This window comes from Oryctolagus cuniculus, chromosome 8 (assembly GCF_964237555.1).
Source record: "Oryctolagus cuniculus chromosome 8, mOryCun1.1, whole genome shotgun sequence".
NCBI classification, from domain to species: Eukaryota; Metazoa; Chordata; class Mammalia; order Lagomorpha; family Leporidae; genus Oryctolagus; species Oryctolagus cuniculus.
The window spans coordinates 96,249,845-96,274,651 of NC_091439.1; the positions used below are offsets into that span (position 1 = coordinate 96,249,845).

General features: G+C 36.6%; 1 protein-coding gene across 1 annotated transcript; it reads left to right on the forward strand.

Annotated features, from left to right (window-relative positions):
• The first annotated feature begins 13,304 nt into the window (after window positions 1-13,304).
• LOC138843005 (UDP-glucuronosyltransferase 2B16-like) lies at window positions 13,305-24,573 on the forward strand. Its single transcript, XM_002717139.5, has 6 exons — window positions 13,305-14,078; window positions 15,706-15,854; window positions 16,368-16,499; window positions 18,158-18,245; window positions 19,416-19,635; window positions 21,278-24,573. Exons 1-6 carry the CDS (start codon window positions 13,352-13,354, stop codon window positions 21,555-21,557), a joined length of 1,596 nt encoding a protein of 531 aa, XP_002717185.1. The 5' UTR covers window positions 13,305-13,351; the 3' UTR covers window positions 21,558-24,573.
• Window positions 24,574-24,807: the final 234 nt, after the last annotated feature.

A 24,807-nucleotide genomic window follows, 5' to 3' on the forward strand; every position in this document is an offset into this window, starting at 1 on the left:
AATTTTCTTTTGCCTAATCCATTCATTCAGCCAATTGACATTGACAAATGTTTACAGGATATAGAAAGCTATTTTGAGAAAAATATATGGAGATTGGTCATTCTATCCCTTGATTAGTTCCACAATGCTGGAAAAAGCCTGGGATTGCCCAAGCCAAAGCCAGGAGTCTGGAACTCAATATAGTGTTCCATTTGGGAGACAAAGACCCAAGTTCTTTAGTCATTACCTACTGCCTCTCAAGGAGCATGCACATTAGCAGGGAACTGTAAAAGAGGTGACTTAGGACTCAAAACAGAATTCCAATACAGCATGTGCATTTCCAAGAGGCGTCTTAATTGCTGCACCACACACAAAGTGAGGTCTTAAGTCTTAAATCACATCACAGCACATTTTACAGTGAGTCTTAGTCACTTGTGTTAAGAGCTGTGTCTCATTTGGATTCCTACCAAAACACACGTTTTTGAATAGTTCCTTCAAGTTCCCTCATCTGCTAATAACTGGTGAACATGCTGTTTTGATTTCATGCATGGATTTGAATTTTTTCATTTTTCTATTGAATGGACCCATGCATGTGTTATAGACAGAACTCGGATAGGCTTAAGTCATTTGGTGAGTCTACTCCAACTACTACACTGAAAGGAATTTTAAATTTGGAATATAGAGTATAGTTCATTTGTTTTTAAACAATGATCTTTTAATTTTATCTTATTATATGTATATTTGTATCATATAACTATTTGAAAATTTGTTGGCATTTAGTCTTTGAAATTCCTGATGTAAGTTTTATAAAATATTTAACATGCACTTGAAAATCATGGGTATACTCTCAGATATGAGAATCCTTCAAAAGTTTCATGGAAAATAAAAATAAAAAAAGAACAGTATAAATTTTCTTTTTTCAAGATATTCTCCAGCAATTGAGAATGCCAGTCATATAGTCCATCTAAAAAAACTTATGTTCTTGGTAAAGTGTCTGTTCCTGTTATATAATTTTTCCAAACATGTTTCAGGATCATTTTACCACAAAATTAAATTTTTCATTGAAAGCTCTTCTCTGTTTTGCCAATGACCTGGTTGCAATAATGATGATACCAATTGAGCAAAATCTTTACTCCATTTTTATGTTTCATTCAGATTTTTGTAAAGTAAATCAACAAAGCTATCTATAGTGTTGTATATTGTTTCTACTGTAGAACACTGATACTTTTCAGTTAAGACATGAATTTTTTTTTTTTTTTTTTTTTTTTTGACAGGCAGAGTGGACAGTGAGAGAGAGACAGAGAGAAAGGTCTTCCTTTGCCATTGGTTCACCCTCCAATGGCTGCCGCAGCCAGTACGCTGTGGCCAGCCGGTGCACCACGCTGATCCGAAGGCGGGAGCCAGGTGCTTCTCCTGGTCTCCCCCGGGGTGCAGGGCCCAAACACTTAGGCCATCCTCCACTGCACTCCCTGGCCACAGCAGAGAGCTGGCCTGGAAGAGGGACAACCAGGACAGAATCCGGTGCCCTGACCGGAACTAGAACCCGGTGTGCCGGCGCCGCAAGGTGGAGGATTAGCCTAGTGAGCCGCGGCGCCGGCAACACATGAATAATTTTTGCTAAAAAATTGAAATGGTCTGAAGTGGTCTGCCACCACTTCATTTTCAATACCATCCTCTCAGTTCTAAAACTTAGTTATCCATTTGTAACTTTTTATTTGTCTGTGGAATTTTTCCCACATTTTCCTAAATGCTTTCACCCTTGTTCCACACAAGTTTCACTATTAATTTGAATTTTGTTCTTGCTGTAATTTTAACAGACTTTGTATTGTTTGGATATGGGCTTTTTTGCGATCTTATATCCTATTTTTTTTGTGCATCAAAAGAGATGCTATGCATCCATGTTGTGACAAGTTAATATAAGTTAATATAAGGTTATTTTGTTGCAAAATATATAGTCAGGGATATTTATGGCAAAATGAAGTTTTGAAGATTATTTGTAAAAATAAAATTTAATAAAATCATTAGAGAAGTTAAATATCAGACTAGAACAAGAACAGTGAATCAGTTTACTCTAACGCTGGTCACTATAAATAAAACAGTCTGAGATTCAAGAAAAATAAGTAAAGGAAAAAGAGTAAATATAACTTAAAAGACTTATGTGATGGTACCAGCATTGTGGCGTAGTGTGTTAAGTCGCAACTTGTGATTCTGCATTTGTATTGGAGTGCTGATTTGAGTCCTGGCTGCTCCATTTCTGGTCCAGCTTCCTATTAATGCACCCAGGAAAGCATCAGAAGATGCCCCAAGTACATGGACACCTGTCACCTATGTGAGAGACCACTATGGACTTCTTGACTCCTGGCATTGGCCTAGCCCAGTCTATGCGGTTGCGATCATTTGAGGAGGAAACCATTAGATGGACAATCTCTCTCCTTGTCCCTCTCTGTCTTTTTTTGCTGTGCCTTTCAATTAAATCTTAAAAAGAGAAAGAGAGGTAGCATAAAAACGTAAAATATGGAAGCAGAGAGTAAAAGTATAGCTTTTATGTAATAAACATTAAAATGTCATTAATTAAAAGAGACTTATGTTTTATAAGCTTCAGGGAAATCAAGGCAAAAACCTATAATGAATAAAAACATAAAAAATTACAAAGTATATGTACATATAAACATGTCAAGTTGCAAATGAAATAACAAGAGAAGAACAGAATGAAGAATTTACAAAATAGCTGGACCAGAGTTAAAAAAAAAAGAACTAGTAAATCCTTATTTATCAATAATTACATTTGTGTATATGAATTAAATTTTCCAATCCAAAGGCACAAGTTGGTTGAATTAATTTTTAAAAACCCAACCAAGTAACACTTGCAACAGATTACTTCAATACAAATTACATCCATAGACTAAAAGTAGTGAGATGAAAAAAGATATTTCATATATGTAGGAGAAAAAGTGGCAGAGTCCTGTACTTATTAGATAAAACAGACTTCAATCAAAAATATATAAAGACAAAAAAGTAATCATAGGGATGTAGAATAAACAACAAACTCATGAAAATGATTTAGCAATTGTTACTTTTATTTGTACCCAACATCAGAACACCTAGACATAGGAAGAAGCAAAAAATAAGGGATCTAATGGATGGCGTAATCTTCAACACAGTAATAATAGGCAGTTGGGATACCTGCCCCCCAGTACTGCACAGATCATCAAGAGAGAAAATTAAATTCAGAAACAGCTAGTCTTTGGTTGTATTGCATAGCAAATGGACTTCACAGATATACAAAGAGCATGCAATCCTGTAGCTACAGAATATACATACTTTTTGAGATCATACATGGTAAATGCTATAGGATAGACCATATATCATGCCACAAAATAAATGTTAATAAATTTGATAACAAAATCTTACCAAGAATCTTTAAAAACCATACTAATGTGAAAAATAAGTAACAGAGGCAATTCTGAACAGCTAGCAATTACACAAATATTAATTAAATGGCCCTAGAAAATATTGAGTAATACAAGTAATTAAAAGTAAGTTAAAGGGGCTACACTGTGGTGTAGCAGGTAAAACTACCACCTGTAGTACCAGCATCCCACACAGGTGCCAGTTCTAGTCCCAGTTTCTCCAATTCCAATCCATCTCTCAGCTGTGACCTGGGAAAGCAGTGAAAGATGGCCCAAGTCCTAGGGCCTCTGCACATGTGTAGGAGACCCAGAAGAAGCTCCACACTCCTGGCTTCGGATCGCCTCAGATCCAATAGCTGTAGCCATTTTGGGAGTGAATCAGCAGATGAAAGAATTGTTTCTCTCTCTCTCTCTCTCTCTCCCTCCCTCCCTCCCTCCCTCCCTCCCTCCCCCCTTTCTGGCTGTCCATAACTCTGCCTCTCAAATACATACATAAATCTTTAAAATATTTTTAAAAAGTAAATAAAAAATATCTTGAGACACACATATGGATATGCAACTTACAAAAACTAATGAGATACAGGATAAACAATTCAAGAACTAAAATCACAACAATAAATGACTACCAAAAAAAAAAAAAAAAGGATCTCATGTAATCTACACATGTTGCACCATAAGGAAATTGGATACAGAAGAAGCAGAATCCAAATCTGCAAAGTTAGTGAACAAAGATCAAAGAGCAAATAGGAAGAAGAAAAATAATGGTAAAGATCCATGGCTGAGTTGATTTTTTGAAAATAGAGTTGATTAAAATAATTAAAATCAGAAATGAAAGGGAAACATTAGAATTTTTCTTTTTATATATTTTTGTTTGTTTATTCTTTTGGTTTTTAAATTTATTTAAGCTATACTAATTTCATGTATTTCATTTATACAGATTTAGGAACACTGTGATACATCCTCCCTCAAAAATGTTCTCCAACCCTTCTTCCTCCTGGCTCTACAATCCCCACTCTTATTTACGGATTGTAATGTTAACCTTACACTAAGTAAAGGAGTTCAACAAAGAGTATGAAAAGCAGAAACACTGTTCCTAAACAGAAGAGACAAGGGATGTAAACACTCATTGAATCTCAAAATATCCATTTCACTCCAATACATTAATTTTAGAAATTCTATTAGTTACCCCCGATCAGGGAAAACATATGTTATCTGTCTTTGGGGGACTGCCTTATTTCACTAAGTATAATGGTTTCCAGTTGCATCCATTTTGTTGTGAAAGACAGGATCATGTTTTTACAGATGAATAGTGTTCTATAGTGTATATATACCATAATTTCTTTATCCATTCTTCTATTGATAGACATCTGGGTTTATTCCATATTTTAACTATTGTGAATTGAGCCTCAGTGAACATGGGGGTACATATAACTCTTTAATATGCTGATTTCTTTTGGTGTGAGTAAATTCTCAGGAGCGGGATGGCTGCATCATCTGACAGGTCTAATTTCAGATTTCTGATGTGTCTCCACACTGTCTCCCACAGTGGCTACATAAGCTTACATTCCCACCAAAACAGTATTAGGGCAACTTTTTCTCCACATCCTCACCAGCATTTGTTGATTTCTGTATGAGAGGCACTCTATCCTCTTAATACTGATTTTGAGGCATCCCATAACTGACAGCTCATTTATTTGGTACCTTTCCAATTTCTTAATATAGGCACCAATTGTTATAGACAATCCTCTCAGGTATCCTGTAAATTTTGATATGATTTATCGTCACCTTCTTACACTTCAGGAAAATATATTATTTCTATTTTGATTTCTTCAATGGCCCACTGTTCGTTCATTCAAGAGCATGTTGTTCTGTTTCCATGAGTTTGAATATGATATTGAGATTCTATAGTAAAAGAAAAGATTCTAAAATAAAAGAAGTGTATTCTGACATGATTGAACTTTGATGAAAAATTGAAGGTGACACAAAAATGCAGATACAATGTTTATGAAATGTAAAAAGTGGGGCCAGCGCTCTGGCGCAGCAGGTTAAAGCCCTGGCCTGAAGCACAGGCATCCCAAATGGGCGCCAGTTCATGTCCTAACTGTTCCTCTTTGATCCAGCTCTCTGCTATGGCCTGGGAAAGCAGTACAAGATGGCTCAAGTCCTTGGGCCCCTGCACCCATGTGCGAGGCCCAGAGGAAGCTCCTGGCTCCTGACTTTGGATCAGCACAGCTCCGGCCGTTGCGGCCATCTGGGGAGTGAACCAGCGGATGGAAGACCTCTCTCTCTGTCTCTGCCTCTCTCTGTAACACTGTCTTTCAAATAAAATAAAATAAATCTTTATAAAAAAAGAAAAGAAATGGAAAAAAGGAACATTAGTAAAGTGTCTATAGTGATTAAGCAATGTGCAGATTCAAAATAAAATCCAACAAATCCCAATATCACTCTCAGAAAATTTAAAACGTCCTTGAATTCATGTAGGAACCTGGAAGATTTTTTTGTAGAGAAAGTAATCTAGAGCAAAATACTCAAACTTGGAGTCATTGCATTACTTAACCTCAAAACATATATTCTAGCAATTTTAATAGGAACAACATGTGTTTATAAGCTCGTTGATTAATGGGAAAGATTGGAAAACCCAGAAATCAACAGATGCATCCATGTCAATTGATTTTGTGTAATGGTAACAGTAATATTTAGTAGGGAAATGGGCAATCTTTTCTATTAATTGGCTACAAAAACTGGTTAAAAAGGAAACTAGATCCTTACCTCATCCCATATGCAAAACTCTAGTCAAAAGGATTAAAATTAAAAATAAGACTTGGACCTATAAAAACACTTAAAGATAATAGAAGGAGAGAGCTCCATGGCATGGGTTTAAGGCAAGATTCTCTCTTTTTTTTTTTTTTTTTTTTGCACATCAAATAGGCAACCAAAATTAAAATATGCAAATTAGTTGTATCAAACTGAAAATATATTGCAACATAAAAGAAATACAGTGCAGAGACAACTCACAGAATGAGAAAAATATTTATACATCTGATAATGAGTTAATATCCAAAATATATAAAGTAATCAATTCAGTAACAAGAAAACAACTAACTTGATTTTCAAAATGAGCAAAGGACCCAACTGGACTATTCTTGAAAGGAGATTTTTATACACATGACTAACAGAAAAGGTAAAAGAACTAAACATCACCAATCATCCAGAGCCTGCAAATAAAAGCAATCATGAGATATAACTTCATAATGCTTAGAATATTTATCATAAAAAAAAAACAAAAATCGAAAGTAACAAATGTTGACATGGGTGTGGAGAAAGGGAATACTTTGGTTAGGTAGGTATTACTGCAAGCATTATGGAAAATGATAGGCTTTTCAAAAAACTAAAAATCCCACATTTGGGAATGTATTCACAGGAACTGAAATCGACATGATAAAGGAATATCTGTGCTGTTATATTTTTAGCTGCATTATTCACAGTAGCTAAAATGGAATCTACCAAATGTCCATCAAGAACGGAATGGAGAAAAAATGTGCTATGTCTACAAAATGCATTATTATTAAGTCTTTGAAAAGACCAGAACTCAGTCATTTGGGAAACATGGATGAACCTGGAGGACATGCTACTTAGTATAGCATGATTCCTTCTAACACCTGGGATAGTGGAGGAGCATGGGAGAAAATGGACAGGGAGTTGCAGTCAGAGGGTACAAGGTTTCAATTAGACAGGAGGAAAAACTTTCAGATATTGACCACTGTAGGTGATTATAGTCAATAATTATGTATTGTGATTTTCAAAATAACTGAGTGTATATTTCAAAGATATCACAATAAAGTATTAAACAATTTAAATATATTAATAAGCTTAATTTATTATTATTCCACATTGTGTCTGAAAACATTTCATTGTATGCTATGTATAAAAAACTAATTTGATTTGGTAAACAAAAACATTTAATGAAAATTATATTCTAAGCTAAAAACAAACATATACACATCATTTGACCCTGGAACTCTGCATCTAGGAGTTGGTCATGTGAAAGTCCTTGCACATGATGATGCAAGGTACAAGCTATTCCCTCCAGCATTTAAATGTCTATCAGGGTATAGTTCTGTCTCCATCAATATGATAGACAGTATTTAGCTATTACAGAGTAAAAGTTGACTACATGGAGTAACTTTGAATGATGTCTGTCACATTGCTGAATTTTAAAAAGTTCCAGAAGAAAACCAAGGCTTTGGAAATAAAAATACTTATAATTCTATAAACATAGAAAAATGATTTGAAAGAATGCATAGAATTTCCTTTTATGGGATTGTTAATTTCCCCTCAATGTACTGTTAAATTTCACAATAATGTTTTCAAGTATCATGTGACCTAAAATCTTTTAGTTAAATAAATATATTCATTCAAACCATCAAATTCCTAGATTTTGATATTATGTTTTCAATTATTTAGTGTCATTGAAAATATTGAACCATTTAAAAACCTGTGAAATTATCTACATGATCTCTCAGGGTATATTTACAAACTCTATGTCATATTTAAAATGTCTATGAATAAATGTATCACAATAGTATAAATTTCAACCATTTTAAAACTCTAAGATCACAATCCCTGTGCTTTGTAAATATTTAATGATTAGTAATCTCTGCTGGCCAGCTCAAAGAGGTTTCATTTGTGGTGATTTGGGCACAACAAACACTTGTAGTTTCACAATGCCCTCATTAACCAAGGTCCCCTGCCTATGAACTTGGACAAACATTACAGCCGTCACAATCAAGAGAATGTATCATAAATAATGTAACTTACTTTGCGAGATTTTCTAAGAAAAGGATTATGCTCTATTTTCTCACTCAGTGTGTTTCCATCTGCCTCTGGTTCTGTCTCTCTGTGTGTAAGTCTCCCCTTCTCTTCTCAGCTTCTCTGTCTCTGCACACTCTCTACTTTCTCTACTTTTCACTCATTTGGAACCACATACCCTAACTAAAGTATCTATAAAAAGGAGATTATTAGTGGGGAGACTACAGAGATATGCCTAAGAAGACTGACACATATTCCTCTTGATAAAGTTTTAGTCAAATTTCTGACACTATCGAACACATTTGGGAACTTCTATGTGAAATTGTTTTGTCAAGAAAACTCTGCTGAGTCAGGTTAGCCAGAGCACCAATACTCAACAGCTCATTACCCTCACTTTCTGATCACATTCCTCATTCTCCACCTACTAGGTGGTCTGACCACCGAGTCTTGGGTCAGAATCTTGTTAGGTCAGTTGAGCCATAATGCTTCTGACATCAGAAATTTCCTCTTAGTAAATGTCCATCTACTACTCTCACTCTACTTTAGCTTTCAACTCCCACTTGCTCATGCTGTATTGGGAGTTGAGCCCAATTTCTCTCCCCCATAGCATGACCCATTGCCATGGTCTGCCGCGAGCGTCTCGGGGAGTCTGGCCAGCAGACTCAACCCAGGGCCCGCGACGACGGTTTCTCGGGCGAGAAAAGAACGAACGAAGTTTATCCGTCTTCAGTAGACTTTTTATTAGAGAAAGTAAACGTGACAGAGGGAGGAGGAAAGGAGAGGAGAGAAAGAGAGCTTCCTCCTTACACCTGCGGCTTAAATACAAAATGCGACCAATCAGGAGCAAGCTAGAGTCCATGCATCGGGCACACCAATCCGGTCTCTGTTCACTTGAAAGGCACGTGTCATTTGGCCGATCAGGTGAGGTGTCACGCAGCAGGCAGGCAGGCAGACTCACTGCGGGGGGTCCTGCCTCCATCTTGTTGTTTACCGCGACCTCGATCCCTCCGCCTCCAGAGGGCCCTGCCCGTAGGAAAGCCCCCCAGTCAAAACCGAAAGTAAAAACCTCCGTCTAGCGATAACCCCGCAGACTATTCCCCGACAATGGTCGTTAAATCCAGAGCAATGGTCTTAATAAAATTGCCCTTACTGTGATTTAGCTAGTCTCATTGAATAATTTCGTGTTTATCAATTTTCAGATGCTCCAGTTCATGGAGTTTAAATCTCAGATCAATCATCCAGATACATGAATCAAAGTTCTTCCAACAATTAGATTAGAACTCCAGTCACAATAACAGCCACCTGAGAAACCCTGTGTAAGAACTTCCTAGGTGAGACCATCTAACAATTGGGGCCAAAGTTTTGATTTCATTAGAGATAATAAAGTAATTGTTGTTCTTAGTTGCACATTTGAGCACTTATTATGGAGTGATATAACAAAAATGCTTGTACATTTCTTGACTGTGCATTGGAATATACTACTAATGTATAGCAATATCACAGGGAACAAAAATCTAAATAATGTTACATTTTGGAAATACTTCTTTTTTATTTATTTATTTATTTTTTTATTTTTTGACAGGCAGAGTTAGACAGAGAGAAAGATCTTCCTTTTTCTGTTGGTTCACCCCGCCCAAGTGGCCGCTATGGCTGGTGCATTGCAGCTGGCGCGCTGCACCAATCTGAAGCCAGGAGCCAGGTGCTTCCTCCTGGTCTCCCAAGGGGGTGCAGGGCCCAAGCACCTGGGCCATCCTCCACTGCCTTCCTGGGCCACAGCAGAGAGCTGGACTGGAAGAGGAGCAACCTGGACAGAATCCAGTGCCCCAACCGGGACTAGAACCCAGGGTGCCGGCACCACAGACGGAAGATTAGCCTAGTGAGCTGCGACGCCGGCCTGGAATTAGTGCTGTAATAAAAAACAGAATGCAGCTTTTTGACAGATTGGTTTAATTTCTTTGGGATATATTTCCAATACTGGGAAGTGCTGGTTCATGGGGTAACTCCATTTAGTTTCTTCAAGAATGCTTAACAATTTTATGAGAATAATTTGAGCAAATATTTTCAACTTATTTTAAGAGACAGAACATAATCCTGATGTCAAAATCTATTGAGTTTGTGGCCGGTGATCTGGCACAGTGGGTTAATGCCCTAGCCTGAAGTGCCGCCATCCAATATGGGCGCCAGTTCTAGTCCCAGTTGTTCCTCTTCCAATCCAGCTCTCTGCTATGGTCTAGAAAAGCAGTGGAAGATGGCCCAAGTCCTTGGGCCCCTGCATTTGTGTGGGAGACCCAGAAGAAGCTCCTGGCTCCTGGCTTCAGATTGGTGCAGCTCTGGCCCTTGCGGCCAGTTGGGGAATGAACCATCAAATGGAAGACTTCTCACTCTTCCTGTCTCTCACCCTCCCTCTCTCTCTTTCTCTCTCTGCCTCTCTCTCTGCCTCTCCTCTCTCTGTGTAACTCTTTCAAATAAATAAATATTTAGGAAAAAAAACCTATTGAGTAACAAATAAAAATTACAGAATATAGCACTAATAGGTTCAGGTGAAAAGCTCTTAACTAGGCATACAGCAAATCAATTCCAAATTTAAAAAAGGCAATAATCCCTATGCATTTCACCTGTGACTTTTTTGTGTCATCTTAACTGTTAAGATTTGCACTTCTCCAAGTTTTCATGATGGTGCTTATCATCCTTCCACTGTTAATCTAGACTTTGTATTTTGCATTTCTTCCTCCACCAGGCTTGTGGAGATGAATTCCTTTAATTTTGCTCAACATATGTGGCTCTGTTTTTTCTTCACTTATGATAGATGACTTTGCTAGATACAGTACTCTTGGCTGGATTTGTTATTCTTTCATGATTTTCACAGTTTCATCAGATTCTCTCCTAGCTTCTAAAGTTTCCGCTAGTAAGTCTTTAGTTTGCCTATTAAAATTCCCTTGTAAGTGACTTGCTGTTTTTATGTTACTGATTAAAAAACCCTCTTTGTACAGTTTTGTTTTGTTTTAAGGTTCATTATAATGGACTTCTGAAAGGATTTTCTTTGAACACACAATTAGGGTCCTTGAACCTTCTTGTTTCTGTTTGACATTATCTTTCCCAAGATTTGGAAAGCATGCAGTAATCATTCCATGAAATATGTTGTCTACTAAAAGGCAGGAACGTGGAAACACCACATTGGCTGAATATAAAATGAAATAAAGTTAAACTTAATCTTGAAAATATTACATGCAGATGGGTTCACCTATGTCAGAAACTAACATTTTAACATATTCTTATCTCAATTAATTTTATATAGAATGGAAAGTTTACTAAGATAAGTAATACAAATCTGTTACCTAAAAGTTTTCTTGTATTCTTGAAATATGTTCTTTAGTATTCTTAAGTATTGTTGGTTAGGCTGTGATGTTTGGTTGCTTAGGCACATTAAATGCATTCTGAACTTATTGTACTTTGAGAGACCTTTGTTTATGAAAGTGAACCACAGATTTCATTTGAGAAACTCCTTATTATTAATCAGATTGATCATCTTTTTATGTTTATAAATTGCACTCATTTCTATGTTTCTTGACTGAATGGGGTAGAGCAATAAAAAGGTAAATCTGTTCTTTTAAAAAACTAAAAATGCCAGGTCATGATGACAGGAAGTCAGAGTGACTGCAAATTAGTTCAAATAAGGTGAGTTAAATTACTTTAAAATAATGAAAAATTTTAGGTAGGACAACATGAACTTTGGAATTGACTTAACTGATTAAAAATGGGTGATGAAAGTTACAGTGATCAGAATGGACTTAAATACAAGGTTAATCAATTAATATACTTAAAAGCAGAATTGAATTGTGTCAGCTGACAACATGGAAAAACTAAAGGACATTATCCTGATGAAATGTCAGTCACAGAAAGACATGGACCACATGATCTCACTCATACATGGAATCTGAATCTTCCAACTTGTAGATGCAGAGTAGAGACATGTTAGTCACATGTTTCAGCTAGATAGGAAGAATAAGATTCAGTTATTCTACTGCACAGTATGGTACATATCAGTAAGTCATGTATGGTCAAAATTGCTAAGAATATACGTCAAATGTTCTCACCTCAAAAAATAAGTATGTGAAGGGATAGATATATTAATTTATTAAGCTATATTTCATCATTTCACGTTACACAAATATCATAACATGATACTGTATATTATGTTTATAAATATCTAAATCAAAACACAAAATGAATTTTAAAAATTCAAAAGTACTTTTATTAAAAATATATATATTTTTTTGACTGGTAGAGTGGACAGTGAGAGAGAGAGACAGACAGAAAGGTCTTCCTTTGCCGTTGGTTCACCCTCCAATGGCCGCCGCAGCTGGCTTACTGCGCAGATCCAAAGGCAGGAGCCAGGTGCTTCTCCTGGTCTCCCATGGGGTCCAGGGTCCAAGCACTTGGGACATCTTCCACTGCACACCCAGGCCACAGCCGAGAGCTGGCCTGGAAGAAGGGCAACCGGGACAGAATCCAGCGCCTCGACCGGGACTAGAACCCAGTGTGCAACACCGCAAGGCGGAGGACTAGCCTATTGAGCCGCGGAGCCGGCCTGAAAATATATCTAAATATTGCATTTTCCCTTATCATTTAGATATTATTTTATATTAATCTTAGTATATTTATACATCTACATTTAATCATAAAACAAATACATTAATGATAAAAACCTGGAATTGATGCAAAACATTTTTACGAAAGTGTCCCTTGAACCATGCTATCCAAGAAATGAATATCAGTTGCATATTTACATTATCTCTGCTTCTGTATCAGGGACAATTCAGATGCAAATCACCTCACTTGATGAGTCACTGCTCATGGCTCTACTCTAAAATCTCTTACCTAACTCTGGTGCCTTACATGTGTAGGTCCTTGTCTTCAAGTTATGAAAATCAGGTAATCATAAAAGACACTGGGAGCACTCACATATCCACAACATCTAACTTGGCTTTTTCATCTGACATCCTGGTCAACAAGCTCTAGTTGTTCATGTCATGTATTTACTTAAATCAGTGCAAGTTATACTTTAACTATTTGTTACATTTCCCCTTGGATATAACCATGAAGAGCTAAAGAAAGAGACAACAAGTGGAGAGGAAGCATTGCATTTCACCAGGATGTCCAGGAGATGTGTCTCACTTCTCCTGCTGCTGCTACAGCTGAGTTGCTGCTTCAGCTCTGGGAGTTGTGGAAAGGTGCTGGTGTGGTCCATGGACTACAGCCACTGGATGAATATGAAGACAATCCTGGATGCACTTGTCCAGAAAGGTCATGAAGTAACTGTTCTGAGATCTTCTGCTTCTATTTTAATTGATAGCAAGAATGAATCAGGAATTCACTTTGAAACGTTTCACACATCTTACACTAAAGATGAAATCGAAGCTTTTCTCTTAAATGGGATTAATACACTTATAAACGATGTGTCAAGAGATGCATATTGGGAATATTTCCCACTAATGCAAAAATTATTCTTTGAATATTCTGATATTCATGAAAGTATCTGCAAAGACTTGGTTTTGAACAAGAAAATCATGGCAAAGCTTCAAGACTCAAGGTTTGATGTTGTTCTTGCAGACCCATTTGCTCCCTGTGGTGAGCTGCTGGCTGAGCTACTGAACAGACCCCTTGTGTACAGTCTCCGCTTCACTCCTGGCTACACCTATGAAAAGTATAGTGGGGGACTTCTATTTCCTCCTTCCTATGTGCCTGTTATTATGTCAGATTTAAGTGGACAAATGACATTCATGGAGAGGGTAAAGAACATGCTATGGATGCTTTATTTTGACTTTTGGTTCCAAATGTTGAATGTGAAGAGGTGGGATCAGTTTTGCAGTGATGTTCTAGGTAAGTCATGATTTCAGATGCTAGTGTGAATTCACAGCTTTCCTGTGACTTCTTAGGTGATCTTTCATGAGTGGAATACCTGAGGAATCTGTATTTTATAGGTGAAATAATGAAATGACAATACAAAGATTTACCAGGCTAATGAATGCTATGTAAAGGCTTACATCAAGGGTCAGATAGGAGTTACTGAATCATCACTTGGATGGAACATTCGAGGAAGTCAGACAGCTGGTAGTAGAGCATTGAGGATTTCTCTATACCAAGCTATGTCCATTTTATTAAACTTTTCTCTGATATAAACATCAGTTGACATATTTTGTTTATGAATAAAGATGTGTAAATTAACTTGTCACAGACATCTAGGACAACTATCTATGTGACTTTGAGGAAATAATTTTTACTTGTGTATCTCTGTTGCTTCAATTAAAATTAAAATATGTTTTCCATATTACCAAAAAGAGCCACTCACGTTTCAGTGGTATAGTTTTTTTCAGACAGAAAACATGTAAATTGAGGTATGTAATGTAGCCACTTTCCTTCCTTACATCCTGAAATTCATCTGTATAAGGTCTAAAATTTTGTGGAAATGTAGACATATATGTAATTAATCTGTTTTTTAAATTAGTTTCTCCATGTTTATAAAAACATTCAAAGCCGGCGCCGTGGCTCAATAGGTTAATCCTCCACCTTGCGGCGCCGGCACACCGGGTTCTAGTCCCGGTTGGGGCGCCGGATTCTGTCCCGGTTGCCCCTCTTCCAGGCCAGCTCTCTGCTATGGCCAGGGAGTGCAGTGGAGGATGGCCCAGGTGCTTGGGCCCTGCACCCCATGGGAGACCAGGAAAAGCACCTGGCTCCTGGCTCCTGCCAGGATCAGCGCGGTGCGCCGGCTGCAGCGGCGGCCATTGGAGGGTGAACCAGCGGCAAAAGGAAGACCTTTCTCTCTCTGTCTCTCTCTCTCACTGTCCACTCTGCCTGTCAAAAAAAAAAAAAAAAAAAAAAAAAAAAAAAAAAAAAAAAAACATTCAAAACAAACATGAGCAAAAATCTATTTTTCCCTAGTTTAAAAGCATACGAATGGGATATTTACAAATATTTCTATAAAAATTTCATGATAAATTGATACTATTAAGCAACAAAAGCAAAAACAGAAGTAGGTCAAAAATATGCTCAAACTAGCAACAACAACAACAAAAAGAAAAATGATTTCTCAGTTCACCTGGAAAATCAAGAATCAGAGATCACCTTTGTTAACTATGGAAAATGGACTGAGTACATCTTCTGGGAAAACCCAATTCATAATTGCTTTAGGATTTCTTGACTCTACAGCTAAAATAGTTGTTTTCATTTGAATCTGCTACCATTGTAACTTTAGAAAGAACAATACATGTTTAACTATATAGTGGCCTATTTTAATGACAAGAATAGTGGCATATTGTTAATATTAGAGACCTTCTTGCATGTATGACATGTGAACAATGCATTGTATACTTACAAGTATTATATATATATTAAACATCTGCTTTATCAATACAGATATTTTATACATCACTGACTTCATTGTTCCATTTATATATCATGTAACAATTCTCTCCTTACCCTGACATGTCCTGGTTTCTTCTCCATTAAGGAAGACCCATTACAATTTCTCAGCTAATGGGGAAAGCTGAAATATGGCTTATTCGCAGCTATTGGGATTTGGAGTTTCCTCGTCCACTATTGCCTAATTTTTATTTTGTTGGAGGGCTTCATTGCAAACCTGCCCAACCTCTACCCAAGGTAAATATGTTGCTGTTTGCTTACTTTATTTGCTTAGCTTTTGCAGTGGAGATGACTCTGAATTCTTCATTTAAAGTATCTGACTCACAGGGAGAGATGCTGGAAGTGGTATTAAATGCTCTACCAACCAGAAACTCATATGAGAGGATTTCATAAATAACTTAGAATATTTGAATTAGAACATAAGGCATATTTCCATGAACTTTTTGATATCTTCTCATGTATTTTGATACCATCACATGCATACAGATGCAATTATCTTTATAGAATAGAGAATGACTTTAGACATGTGTCTTAGACATGCCTTTAGAGTAGTCATTTTGATTAAGCTATTTCTTATTTCTAATAGAGAAGAAACTATTGACTATTAATTCAGTGCATATGTAAAAAGTGATTAGGTTACAAGACAGGCAAGTGCTGGACTGATAGAGAAATAATGTAGACAGTTTGCTCCCTCTCCAGCATGTGCTCTGCTGCTGCCCTTTTGTGATGGAACAAATCCTTTCTTCACAGGAGATGGAAGCCTTTGTGCAGAGCTCTGGGGAAGAGGGAGTGGTGGTGTTTTCCCTGGGGTCCATGGTCAGCAACATGACAGAGGAAAGGACCAATGTGATCGCATCAGCTCTTGCCCAGCTGCCACAAAAGGTTAGAAAAGTATCCTAATAGGGCACAACTACTGAATGTGTCTGTTAAACTTTGTAAAGGGATTTGTAAGAGAAACTTCCTGTGTGAAAGCTATTAGCTTATAAATAACTCTCTGTGAGAGTTGCAAGAGTAACACAGAAGATGATTTTTAAAAAAATAAGTTTGGCTTTAGTGTTTGATCAGAAAAAAAGCATATTTAAGAGCTGCAGTGTGAAATTTTGTTATCATTACATGGTCACCAAACTGCAATATCATTTGGTTCTTCATTCTGCAAGATTGCTGACTCCCTTCTTCACTGAAGATGTTATCAGAAATGAGTTAATGTGCAAATGATAATTGAGCTGATACACGAGCATCAAAAATATTTTGAAAAAAATAAGTCAGATTGCAGTTTCAGGATCCCATGACTATTTATTTAGCCTAATTTTGCATTACATCCCCTCAAGATGATGTTCCAGAATCTACATAGATATAGAAAAATCAGGGCTTGGGAACCCCAAGCTCAGGATTCAGTACAGTCAAGTATATTTAGAAAAAGTGAAGGAAAGAGCCTGCCCTGTAGGTGGAACTCTAGTTCTATCTGAACCAGGAAGATGTAAGGTCGAGATGGATCTTCCCTGCAGGTGGACCCAGTGCATCAAAATATGTGGCCCCACAGGACTGTGCTCCTAGCCCATTAGATTCACACCTCCTCCAGACTGAGGAAGGAGAAGGGAATATTGGAAGGAGCAGAGCAGGAGCAGTCCTGGAATGGGGAGAGATTCAGATGTACTCCTCTAGAAATTTTAGTGCACACAAATTTTCTAATAAGTGTAGGATAACTTTGATCTTTGAGTTGTTATGAACTGCTGTTTAGTGTAGGGTTCTAGTAATCATCTATATAATGTGTTCTGAGAACCTGAAATTACTTTTAAATTCACAAAGCATACAGAAATTAAACTTGTGGATTGTTCTCGAGCTTTTGAAGATAGCTTAGATAATCGAATAGAAGTACTTTATTTTAGTACTGGGCATGGAAATGATCTAAGAACAGCAGAAATTAATAAAAGTAAAAATAAATAAAAATACTTAAACAAACTTTAAATAAACCACTTAAACATTTTGAGGAAAATAGTGCTTAGTACGTTATAATGTAAGACAGCTTAATTGTCCAAAGCACAATTAATTTACTTCTCACACATAACTTACGCAGAGACTTACTTTCTGTGAATTCAAATATGTCAAATTATAATTAAATATTTTATGAACACTGCAAAAGTATATGTTAATTTTATAATTACAATTGAAATAGTTGACATTACACAAGGAAAATGAGTCCAACATGGTAATTTATGTATTTCAAAGCATACAATACAGGGAATGAATTACACTTCTTGCAGTAGAATTGTGACATTTTAAAACTCCTTAAACTCTTGTTTTTGTTATTCATTATGTCACATGACTAAGGAAATATATATGAAACATCATGAATATGTACAAATATGCAGAAAATATTTGTATTCTATTTATCTCTTTTAGTAGTTCTGCCTACTTTCTGTCTCCCTTTGCTTGTCTTTCACATGGAAGACTTTAATAGGTTATTTCTCAACCACCTTAGAATCGAATATGTTGTAGTTTGAAATTCAGCTCATGAAATAGGCATATTCTTTACCTAATAGGTTCTTTGGAGATTTGATGGCAAGAAACCGGATACCTTAGGACCTAATACCCAGCTCTATAAGTGGATCCCTCAAAATGACCTTCTTGGTAAGACATTGGAGCATAAATGCTGAAAACATAAGTAACAGCCAATCAAGGAGACAGTACTCCAACAGAAAGCTGATGACCATTTATTATGGAAAAACTGAGAAGTCAACAAGTGTCTTCATGCTTATTTGCTAGTCCTAGGGGAATACAGTGAAACAAAACTGTTGACATTTCATTACACACAGTTGAATTCTTCACATCCCTAGAATTTCTCACTAATTTCCTGCTGGGAAATTTGGTACAGCAGTTAAGAAGTCACTTGGGACATCTGCATCCTTATTGCTGCTCCTGGATCCAAGTTCAATCTCGAGTTCTGATTCCAACTTTCTTCCAATGTGTACCGCAGCACGTAGCAGATGATAGCTTAGGTCCCTGGGTTAGAGTAATCCACAATGATACTCAGGATTGAGTTCCTGCCACTTGCCTTTCCTTGCCCAGCTCCAGTTATTGAAGGCAGTTGAAGAGTGAATCAGTAGAGGGACGATCTCTATTTTCTCTTTCTGTCTCTCTCTCTCACTCACTCATTCTTTCCCTATGCCTTTCTGATTAATAAAGTTTTAAAAAATAATAATTGTTTCTTGAATTGTCTCTCTGTTTCCTATTTCAGTAACTACATTTGTTGTTTCTTATAATATAGTGGTTCCCAAATGCCACTGAAAAAAAAATATACACCTGTTATGAATTTCTCTGCATTTGCTGTGGGAAAAAGTCAGATAATTCATCTGGACAAGTATGGCCCTTTCCTTCTATGATTCCAGCAACATGGCCATACAACTTCTTGCTGTGCTGTAAATCTTAAATATCATTCTCAGTGAATAAACACTGCTTTTAGACAAAATCTCCTAAAATGCACTTGATGGGCTTTTTTTTTTTTTTGCATAAGCAAGTTATTTTATTGAGAATGTGTCCTTTTTTCATGCCTCATTGCTATTCTTGTTTCCCTGGTTTAAGATTCAAGCCGCAGCACCTTGCCCTGTGGAATTTGCTGACCTCTCCAGTGGATTTAGGAGTCTTTTCCTCTTCATCTCTAAGCAATTTGTATACTATCTCATCTTTATCCATAATCTGTGGTCTAGAGATCACCACCCCTTTTAGTGCCTCAAATTCTGTTTCTTATTTTATTTCTTAGACTTACCATTAATAACTTTATTGAAAACCTCTCAATTCTAGGTCATCCAAAAACCAAAGCTTTTGTAACTCATGGTGGAGCCAATGGCATTTATGAGGCCATCCACCATGGCGTCCCTATGGTGGGCCTTCCTTTGTTTGGGGAGCAACATGATAACCTTGCCCACATGAGGGCCAAGGGAGCAGCTGTTAGACTGGACTGGAAAACAATGTCAAGTGCAGATTTGATCAATGCCGTGAAGACAGTCATTCATGATCCTTCGTGAGTATTACTTTTTAAAATAAACTGTATTGATAGGTAAGTTTTCACTTGAGGACTAAATGATTCTGAAAAGGGAAACTATTTTGAGTACAGCATTAGTCAATATTGTAAAACAATCATCGCTGATTTGTTTAAATACAAAATAAACAAGTAATTTACCTGAAATAGTTAAGTTGAAATAATCTGGTTAAATATTCAAAATATTTGCATAAAAAGCTTCTAAAATAATTTCATTGTATAAGTAATGTTTATTAAGCTATTAACATTATTCTGTGATATCAATAATACTTGAATGTTTTCCTCTTTTCATAACATAATGATGTAAATGTTAATGCAACTTTTTTTGGGAACTGTATCGTTAATAGTAGCACAATGAACCTTAGCTTTTTAGGTAGCTGGACTTCATTTTTTATAGCTGTTTTTCATCCTAATGAACTTAATTAGCAGCACATTTGTTTTCTCCGTTTCCAAAAAGAATTTGTCTTTCATTTGCTAATTCTGTTACATTTTAATAGATGTAATGCTGCAGACTGAAGTGAATTCTTTAATTATTTAATAAATTAAGTGTGTATGATGTATGGTAGACATTGTACTAGTTTCAGCATTTATTATGTGACCTTTTCATTACAACTTTTCTCCATAAATTTCCACAGTTCTTCAAGTACTCTTCTTGAAAAAAATTTTCCAACTCTATTTGTAAAATAACATCAGTGGATAGTACCTTCATTGCAATTGTTAATGTTCCAAGCTATTATCCTTTCTGATCTGGACTTGGTAAACCACATCCCTACACATATCCTTTTGCCTTTTCCATTTTGTTCTTGATAATTTTAACAACAGGAACAATGACAATTGTCTTGAGTGCCTTCAGAACTCTCCAGACTCTGAAATCACAACCCTAACAAGAACAAAAATAGTAATAATAGAAAACATTTACTTTTGGCTTAGTATATGATAATGATAAGTCAAATATTCTAGAAATCAAGATAATTTTAAATCAAAGAATCAGATAAGAAATATACTGTCCGTTTCCAGTCCATTTAACAATAAAAAACTTGGGAAATTGAAGTTGAGAAAAGAGAAAGTAAGACTCAGCATAAGGTTGCAAACAAAGTCAATTCAGCTTCATACATTGACAAGTTAAATGTTAATGCACTAATTAGTGATTAATGCCAATGTAAATTCCTAATCAATAACAACTCCTTATTAATTTTGCCCAGACATACCTGAGCTTTTCAATGGACTAGCCTCCTATCTCTAAACTTTCATACTAATTGCGATTTAATATATCAAATCTATAATCCACTGCTTACGGTCTTTCAAGCTTTGCACATCAAATGGGATTTATTGTTGTTATTGTTATTTTTGTGTGTTCTTTGCCTTTTAAAATTAAATGATTCCAATTTCTAGGTTTGAAAACTAGAAATATTGTTCTCTGCCAACCTCTCTCAACATATTTTCTAACCCTGTACATCCAATGAATTCTGATCAAGAAACTCAGATCTGTGTGAGGTTTACTGAGGAAAAGTATTTATTTCTCCTACTCTTTTATGCAACATTCATTTTACTATCAATATAAAAATTTCACTTGCTCACTTTTCTGGTACATTATGTAAGTTTATATCAATTGATTTTTCTTCAGCTATAAAGAGAATGTCATGAAGTTATCAAGAATTCACCACGATCAGCCCATGAAGCCCCTGGATCGAGCAGTCTTCTGGATCGAGTACGTCATGCGCCACAAAGGAGCCAAACACCTTCGGGTTGCAGCCCATGACCTCACCTGGTACCAGTACCACTCTCTGGACGTGATTGGGTTCCTTCTGGCTTGTGTGACAATCACTACTTACATTGTTATAAAATTTTGCTTGCTTGTTTATCAACGGCTTGTTATGAAAGGAAAGAAGAGAAAGCAAGATTAGAGCTCTTTCAGACCTAAGGCTAGCAGCCCTGATATGTGACATCATGCCATTAACTCAACAATGATGGATGCATGTTTGTCAAGACTGTCCTGCACAGTTTAAGAGATCTGTGCCTCCAGACTTATCAAAATATTTATTCTTGACTAAGTATTAAGGAAATACACCATTCTAACTTTAGATATTCTGAGATACTTTGATTTTAGTGCTGAATTATTAACTTATTTTAATAACATTCAAAAAAGAGGCTCACTGGAGCATCAGACAGTTTCTTTCAAAGGAGTTACCAAGTTTCGTGTCTGTTTTTAGAAACATCATCTACTCAAACACAATGCCATTATCACTTGCCAAAAAAAAACTATACTCAGATTTTGTTGTAGGAGGCAAGACATATTATATCCTGAATTCTTCACTTGGAAGAGTGACTCTGTGATAAACTGTACTCAACTTCAACTAGGACAGAGTGACTGATTTTCAAAAGACCTAAAAAGAGACTATGATAGTGAAGGAGGAGAACAAAAAAGGGATCACTCGAAATCATGTAAATGGAAAATTACAGAAGAATGAAGTGGAATATTACCATAAAATCATAAATGATTTGGTAGGGTGGGCTAGACAATGCAGAGTCTGCAATTTAGTGAGATTTAGTTTTCTTTAGCAAATAGTCAGCATGCATTCTAGGTTTACCTTTAAGGCTCTAACTCATGAGCCATTTCAGGTGGATGACAGGCTAAACTTGATGAAGTCTCTTACCATTTGTTTTGACAAAGTTTTTATGTACATGAAGTTTACTGTTCATTTTTTCATAAAACACAAATCACGTCATCCTGTAATCTTTTTGTTTAGTTTCAAAAATTTTGGATTGCCCTAATTATGCCTACTGAATGTCTGCAATATCATAAAATAGTTGGTTGGGAACAAGAAACACTTTTCCACATGAGGCTTTGAACATTCTTGAGCTACATTTTTCCCTTTATTTAAAGGTCCTCTCTGCCTTAGATGGTAATTTGGAATATCCAGCAAGTTTGTCCCATATATTAATTTATAGCTAAAAGTTTTCTTATCTCCTACAATAAATCTCTAGTTTCTCTCAATTTAAAAAAAAGACTTACTTTAATTTATTTGAAAGACACATTTGTAGATAGAATGAGAGGGATAGACTGAGAGGGAGAGAGAGAGAGAGAGGGAGAGAGAGGGAGAGAGGGGGAGAGAGAGAGAGAGATCTCCATCCACTGGTTCATTGCCCAACTGGCTGAAACAGCTAGAATTGGGCCAGACCAGAGCTAGGAGACAGGAGCTTCTTCTCCACCTTCCACATGGAGCAGGGGCTCAAGTCCTTGAGTGATCTTTCACTGATTTCTGAGGTGCATTTGCAGGGAGCAGGATCAGAAGTGGAGCAGCCCAAACTAGAACTGGCACCCATTTGGGATGCCACCCTTCCAACTTAACTTGCTATGCAACAATAATGGCCAGAGACCTCTCATTTATAGCCACACTTTCAAGACAAATATTTTCAAGTGCTTTAATACCTGAGACACTGTGGAAATGAAAACCAGAAGTTTATATTATTTCTCCATAGTCTTCCTTCCTTGTATGTAGGGAATAATAGTGAAATAAATAGTCAAATATGGGCAGCAATTTTTAAATCCTTCTCTGGAAATAGCAGTTTAAATGACAAAAGTGTCTCCACATCTTGACTCTGCTAAATACAGCCTTTGGACAACAAAACACAGTTTGCAAATAAAACAAGGAAAACAGAAATCCAGCTAAGGTAGCGGCTTTGCCTTAAAAAAGATATAGTTAAATAGATTGAAAAAAGACATACCATTTTTAAATATAGAAAAGATTTTTACAAAACTCTTTTACACAATATTATATTCAGAATATTTTAATTAATCTTTGAATATTTAATCAAACCGCTGAAAAGCAAAAAGTTAGGGCAGATTTTGTGGCCATTGGTTTTTTTTTTTTTTTTTTTTTTTGACAGGCAGAGTGGACAGTGAGAGAGAAGTGAGAGAGAGAGACAGAGAGAAAGGTCTTCCTTTTGTCATTGGTTCACCCTCCAATGGCCGCCGCGGCCGGCACACCACGCTGATCCAAAGGCAGGAGCCAGGTGCTTCTCCTGGTCTCCCATGGGGTGCAGGGCCCAAGCACTTGGGCCATCCTCCACTGCACTCCCGGGCCATAGCAGAGAGCTGGCCTGGAAGAGGGGCAACCAGGATAGAATCCGATGCCCCGACCAGGACTAGAACCCGGTGTGCCAGCGCCGCTAGGCAGAGGATTAGCCTATTGAGCCGCGGCGCTGGCCGTGGCCATTGGTTTAAGCCACCACCTGAGACACCTGCATCACATATTGGAGTCCCAGTTCAAGTCCCAGCTGCCATGTTTCTAATGAAGCTTCCTGGATGCATTCTGAGATACAGCAAATGACAGCTCAAGTGCTTGGGTCCCTGTCTCTCACTGTGAAACTCAGATGGAGTTCTAGGCTTCTGGCTTTAGTCTGGCTGAGCCCTGGATGCTGTGGGCATATGTGGATGGACGATTTCCGTACATTTTCTGTTACTTTCAAGTTAATGAGATTAAATAAGCATTAAGAAATAAAAGTGTGCAATAGAATAGTAAAATACGAGAGACGGAAAAGTGATTCATTAGCACTGTTTAGTTATTTTGCTGTATTTTTTAAAAGGAGGAGATACAATGCTATACATATCCATTATTCTGAGTCAATAAAGATGCTCTACATGCACCAGTAAAATAAAATTTCTATTTCTCTTTTCTTCACGTAACTAAAAATCCATTAATGACCTTGTCAAAGTAGGTCTTATTTACAATTGTTACAGTAAGATATATAAATCTATGCTCCTCATGAATAATAAAAGCATTGTTGCATCTGTTTTAATTGGAAAAATTCTTTTCATTTATCTCAAAATGTATACACATAGTATAAGAAAATATGTGCACATGGAGGAACACTTGGCAGAGAAATATATAAAACTCATTATAAAATGAATTCCAAATATGGCAATATTCTTCGTGTATTTATTTCTTCATTATTGATTCATATAGCTTTCATATGTAAATACAGGTACTCTAAGTTACCATGTGCAATAACAGAATTTATATGACATACATCATCTTTAATACTACATTATAGTCTTGTGATTATGAAATATGCTGTTCAAAGGAATAAATTTGCAAAGCACCACATCAGAGATAAGATACAAAACTCAAATAATGGTAAATTTTCATCTTG